General features: G+C 56.7%; 1 protein-coding gene across 1 annotated transcript; it reads left to right on the top strand.

Moving 5' to 3' along the window:
- Window positions 1-691: 691 nt before the first annotated feature.
- Window positions 692-5,206, top strand: LOC113220933 (microtubule-associated serine/threonine-protein kinase 1-like; the record flags this gene model as incomplete). The annotated part of the gene is made up of 10 exons (XM_026450285.1): window positions 692-830; window positions 931-1,063; window positions 1,201-1,366; window positions 1,602-1,703; window positions 1,865-1,987; window positions 2,561-2,670; window positions 3,399-3,574; window positions 3,652-3,899; window positions 4,552-4,758; window positions 4,977-5,206. Coding segments are annotated over 10 exons (1,634 nt in total), but the record flags the coding sequence as incomplete, so codon positions are not given.
- Between the last annotated feature and the right edge of the window lie 525 nt (window positions 5,207-5,731).

The raw sequence follows: 5,731 nt of genomic DNA, 5'->3' as shown, positions 1-5,731 counted from the left end.
AATGAAGGCCAAGAATCTGCATCTAAGGCTCCCAGCTCCAAGGTTCAGACACCAGGAGATAGAGGGCTGTGCTTCCAGATGCAGTTGATAAGTGGGCAGCCTTCCTTCCCCAACTAAATGTCACCTCCTCCAACGACTGCCTGTACGACCCATCCTCTCTTTGAGTCTCCATCCCTTTGTGAATAAGATGAGCTGATGACATCAACTTTGGAGGACAGCTAAGAGGACAAGAAGAACCCAGTAGAGGGTCGGGTGCGGTGGCTCACACCTATAATCCCAGCACTTTGGGAGGCCGAGGCAGGCAGATCACGAGGTCAGGAGATCAAGACCATCCTGGCTAACATGGTGAAACCCCGTCTCTACTAAAGATACAAAAAATTTAGCCTGGAGTGGTGGCGGGCGCCTATAGTCCCAGCTACTCGGGAGGCTGAGGCAGGAGAATGGCATGAACCTGGGGAGGCGGAGCTTGCAGTGAGCCGAGATCGCGCCTCTGCACGCCAGCCTGGGCAAAGAGCAAGAATCCATCTCAAAAAAAAAAAAAAAAAAGAAGAACCCAGTAGAGGACCTGGAGAGAGGGAGGCCCCTCTCAGAACCTCAGTTTCCCTTATCTGTAAAATGGGTACAACATAACATGGGAAGTTGGTGCTATGGTGCATGCCCTCTTTACGTGGGCCCATTTCCTGGCCTGCAGGCGGCGACTGTGCCACTCTGCTGAAGAATATCGGAGCGCTGCCGGTAGAGATGGCCCGCATGTACTTTGCTGAGACGGTGCTAGCCCTTGAGTATTTGCACAACTATGGCATCGTGCACCGCGACCTCAAGCCTGACAAGTGAGCTTTGATCTTTCCCATCACTCCCTCTCTGCCCCTTGGGAGGCCAGGAGGCAGAATGGACAGGCCTTATCCCTGAGACCCTCGCCTGTGCCTACAGCCTCCTTATCACCTCCATGGGTCACATCAAGCTCACAGATTTCGGCCTTTCCAAGATGGGGCTCATGAGCCTCACCACCAACTTATATGAAGGCCACATCGAGAAGGACGCCCGGGAGTTCCTGGACAAACAGGTGTGTGTGCGGGCATGGGGGTCGCTGCGGGTGGAGTGACCCGGCAGGACCTCGGGAACCCAGGGCCTGGTGGGGGGCACAGCTGTCCCTCGAGGGCCCTCCTGTGGCCAGGGCGTGGGCTGACAGCCTGCCCCCAGGTGTGTGGGACCCCAGAGTACATCGCGCCCGAGGTCATCCTGCGTCAAGGCTACGGCAAGCCAGTGGACTGGTGGGCCATGGGGATCATCCTCTACGAGTTCCTGGTGGGCTGTGTGCCCTTCTTCGGAGACACGCCAGAGGAGCTATTTGGACAGGTCATCAGTGGTACGTGGCTTTGCAGTGCACAGGGGCAGGGTGTGGTGTGCACGGAGAGATGGACAGGCCCAGTGTTCCAGGGACTTCAAAAGTGACCCCCCAGAGGATTCCTTGTACCCAGGAGGTCAAGGCTGCAGTGAGCCACGATCGTGCCACTGCACTCCAGCTGGGTGACACAGTGAGATCCTGTCTCCAAACAACAACAACAACAAAAAACGCCCCTAAGCTCCGTTTTGTTTTGCAGATGACATCCTGTGGCCCGAGGGGGATGAAGCCCTACCCACAGAGGCCCAACTCCTCATATCCAGCCTCCTGCAGACCAACCCTCTGGTCAGGCTTGGGGCAGGTAAGTCTGCCTTGCAGAGGAGCTGAGGTTCCACTGATGGAGAGCAGGACTCCAAAACCCCAGACCCAGCCTGTGCTGTGGCCCCGGGGCGGAAGACATGGGGGGCGGGGCTGGGCTGCTGGGTTGGCCATCAGCTGTGGCTGGAATTCCTTCCCTCCCAGGCGGCGCTTTTGAGGTGAAGCAGCACAGTTTCTTTAGAGACCTGGACTGGACAGGGCTGCTGAGGCAGAAGGCCGAGTTCATCCCCCACCTAGAGTCGGAAGATGACACTAGCTACTTTGACAGTGAGCTGGGACACCAGGCACGGCCTGGGTCGAGGGGTGGGATCCGGGAAGAGGGACCCTGGGGTAAGTAAAGCCTGGGATAGGGCCTGGCTAAGTACTTAGATGTGATGCCTAGGTACAAAGGTGGTATTTTGGCGGGGGCGGGCTTTATCAGGGGTGGGGCCAATGGGTCGGGGCTGACATGGGGTGGGGCTCAGGCTGAAATATAGGTAAGAACCTGAGATTGGGGTAGGTGTGGGGCGTGGACTAGGGTGAGTTGTGAGCGTGGGCCTGTAACTGAGCTAGAGAGAGGTACTAGTGCTCAGAATGGCCTGGGATGAGGCCAGGGTGCAGAGCACTGTAGGTGGAATCTGGGGGCGTGGCATCTTTGGAGGCTGGGCTAGACGGTGCCACTGAGAATGGGGCAAGGACCTAGCCTGGGAGCAGAGACTAAATTAAATACACTAATGAGGCAGGGACGTGGCCTGACCTGAAGACTTGTAAACCGGGCTTGAACCAGGACAGGGCTCCTGTGGGGATGTGATATGAGGAGGAAACACGTACCCGCAGTCACAGCCCATACCCGCTCCCCAGCCCGCTCAGACAGGTATCACCACGTGAACTCTTATGACGAGGATGACACAACGGAGGAGGAGCCCGTGGAAATCCGCCAGTTCTCTTCCTGCTCTCCGCGCTTCAGCAAGGTGGGCCAAGGCTGAGTGTGGGACACGGCGAGACCCCGGGAGGGATGGGACTTGGAGAGACAGTGAGAAACAGGTTCCCTGGTGCCCAAGGTTTCAGGAGCGGGAAGTTATTGATGGGGTGGGAGTCTGGGAAGTGGTAAGACCACACGACAGGCAGGTTTGGGAGTCTATGGGACGGGCCTTTGGCATTGAGTGGAATCTAACAGGAATCAGGACAGTTGTGCAGATTGAGGCCATGGTGGGGCGGGGCTAGGTCTGGGCTGGGCGGGGTCAGGACGTGGGAATGAGGCCAGGAGCAAGGGCGGGGTAAAGCCCAACAAGGTCTTGCTTTTATTTATTTATTTATTTATTTATTTATTTTCTGATAACAGGCAGAGAAGCCATAGGTTTTGCTTTGAGAAGCAACTTGTAGAGGGGTGCAGGGTCTAGCCTGGGCGAAGGAGACATAAATTAAGGGGGTTGCTGGGAAGATGGGGTGTGTAGAGAGCAGATTGGTCAGGGCATTCTAGGGACAGAGTCTAGAATAAAACGCAGGGCCTAACTTTGTGGGGTGGGGTCTGAACTGAAGAATTGTAGGTTGGCGGACCATGCACAATTGGTCGGAGCCAGGCCTCGGAGGGTGGAGTGCGGTGGAGTGCGCTTTGTGGGGATCCACTGCCAGGAAGATGATTAGCTCTGGAGTGAAGGTGGAACCCGGGCTGGACTTGCCTCCCACCACCACCTAATAGGTGTATAGCAGCATGGAGCAGCTGTCGCAGCACGAGCCCAAGACCCCAGTAGCGGCTGCAGGGAGCAAGCGGGAGCCGAGCACCAAGGGCCCCGAGGAGAAGGTGGCCGGCAAGCGGGAGGGGCTGGGCGGCCTGACCCTGCGTGAGAAGACCTGGAGAGGGGGCTCTCCGGAGATGTGAGCAGGGGAATGGAGGATTTTGGGGGCGGGGTCGAAGGGGGCGTGTCTTCCCTGACCACGCCCCCTCCGTGTAGCAAGCGATTCTCCGCGTCCGAGGCCAGTTTCCTGGAGGGAGAGGCCAGTCCCCCGTTGGGCGCCCGTCGCCGTTTCTCCGCGCTGCTGGAGCCCAGCCGCTTCAGCGCACCCCAAGAGGACGAGGATGAGGCCCGGCTGCGCAGGCCTCCCCGGCCCAGCTCCGACCCCCCGGGCTCCCTGGATGCACGGGCCTCCAAAGAGGAGACTCAAGGGGAAGGCACCTCCAGCGCCGGGGACTCCGAGGCCAGTGAGTGCTCTATCGTCCTACCTTCCCCAATGTCCTACTGGTCATATAGTGAGCATCGTATGAGCCTGGTGCTGTTTGTGAAAGACTTCACGTACTATTCACATTCCAATTTAGGATTATTATTATTTTTTTTTTTGAGACAGAGTCTCACTCCCTCACCCAGGCTGGAGTGCAATGGCGTGATCTCGGCTCACTGCAACCTCCACCTCCTAAGTTCAAGTGATTCTCGCATCTTAGCCTCCCGAGTAGCTGGGATTACAGGCGCGTGACGCCACCCCCGGCTAATTTTTGTATTTTTAGTAGAAACGGGGTTTCATCATGTTGGCCAGGCTGGTCGTGAACTCCTGACCTCAAGTTATCTGCCTTCCTTGGCCTACCAAAGTGCTGGGGTTACAGGCGTGAGCCACCGCGCCCAGCCCTATTTGAGATTCTTAACATTAGAAACACCCCAAGGCCATGGTCAGTCAGTGATACAGTCTGATACAGACTATGTCTCTATATGAGCAGCAGTGCTGGATGCAGGTTACCTGCTCAGATGAAACTCACCATACATTAGGGGTAAAAAGTGGGAAGAGCATTCCAGGCAGGGAAACAGCATATGGGAAATCCCCGCCCTTGGACTGATTCCTAACACACCTGCTTTCTGTTGCAGCTGACCGCCCACGCCCAGGTGACCTCTGCCCACCCTCGAAGGATGGGGATGCATCAGGCCCAAGGGCTACCAATGACCTGGTTCTGCGCCGGGCGCGGCACCAGCAGATGTCGGGGGACGCGGCAGTAGAGAAGAGGCCTTCTCGAACTGGGGGCAAAGTCATCAAGTCAGCCTCAGCCACTGCCTTATCTGTCATGATTCCTGCAGGTAATGCTGGGCCCCACCTGGCAGGGGAGGAGCTGCCCCCCCATCTGAGGCAGGACAGACCAATGAAAATGCTGCATATTCCCTGTCCACTGTGATTGGCTCCAGGCTGGACCAATGAGAGGCTGCTCTGCCACTTAGACTTGGGAGGAGGGAGGGCAGATACGGGGAGATGTGTGTCTTCTTGGTTCTGATTTCTGACCACGGTTGTGTGTCTGTAGTGGACCCACATGGAAGCTCACCCCTTGCTAGTCCCATGTCTCCACGATCTCTGTCCTCCAACCCATCCTCACGGGACTCCTCACCCAGCCGGGACTACTCACCAGCTGTCAGTGGGCTCCGCTCCCCTATCACCATCCAGCGCTCGGGCAAGAAGTATGGCTTCACACTGCGTGCCATCCGTGTCTACATGGGTGACTCGGATGTCTATAGTGTCCACCACATTGTCTGGGTGAGTACTTATGGGTGGAGTCTCTATCACAGAGTGGAGGCTGGAAGGGAAAAGGCCCTTCCAGCTCAAACCAGTTAGCCTGGGTGAGACACCTCTGTGACCCTCTATGCCTCTTCCCGCTCTGAACCTGTTTATTTTTCTTTTTCTTTTTTATTTTAGGCGGAGTCTTGCTCTGCCGCCAGGCTGGAGTACAGTGGCACAATGTCGGCTCACTGCAACCTCCACCTCCTGGGTTCAAGCCATTCTCCTGCCTCAATCTTCCGAGTAGCTGTGACTACAGATAGCCACGTGCCACCACGCCCAGCTAATTTTTGTAATTTTAGTAGAGACGGGGTTTCACCATGTTGGCTAGGATGGTCTCAATCTCTTGACCTCGTGATCCGCCCACCTCGGCCTCCCAAAGTGCTGGGATTATAGGCGTGAGCCACAGCACCTGGCCGAGAGCTGTTTCTTCATCTGCAAAATGGGGAGAATAGTCCAGGCGCAGTGGCTCAGGCCTGTAATCCCAGCACTTTGGGAGGCTGA

This window comes from Piliocolobus tephrosceles, unplaced genomic scaffold, assembly GCF_002776525.5.
Source record: "Piliocolobus tephrosceles isolate RC106 unplaced genomic scaffold, ASM277652v3 unscaffolded_16755, whole genome shotgun sequence".
Lineage (NCBI taxonomy): Eukaryota > Metazoa > Chordata > Mammalia > Primates > Cercopithecidae > Piliocolobus > Piliocolobus tephrosceles.
The sequence above is the reverse complement of the archived record's forward strand: the minus strand, read 5'-3'. Positions and strand labels throughout refer to the sequence as shown.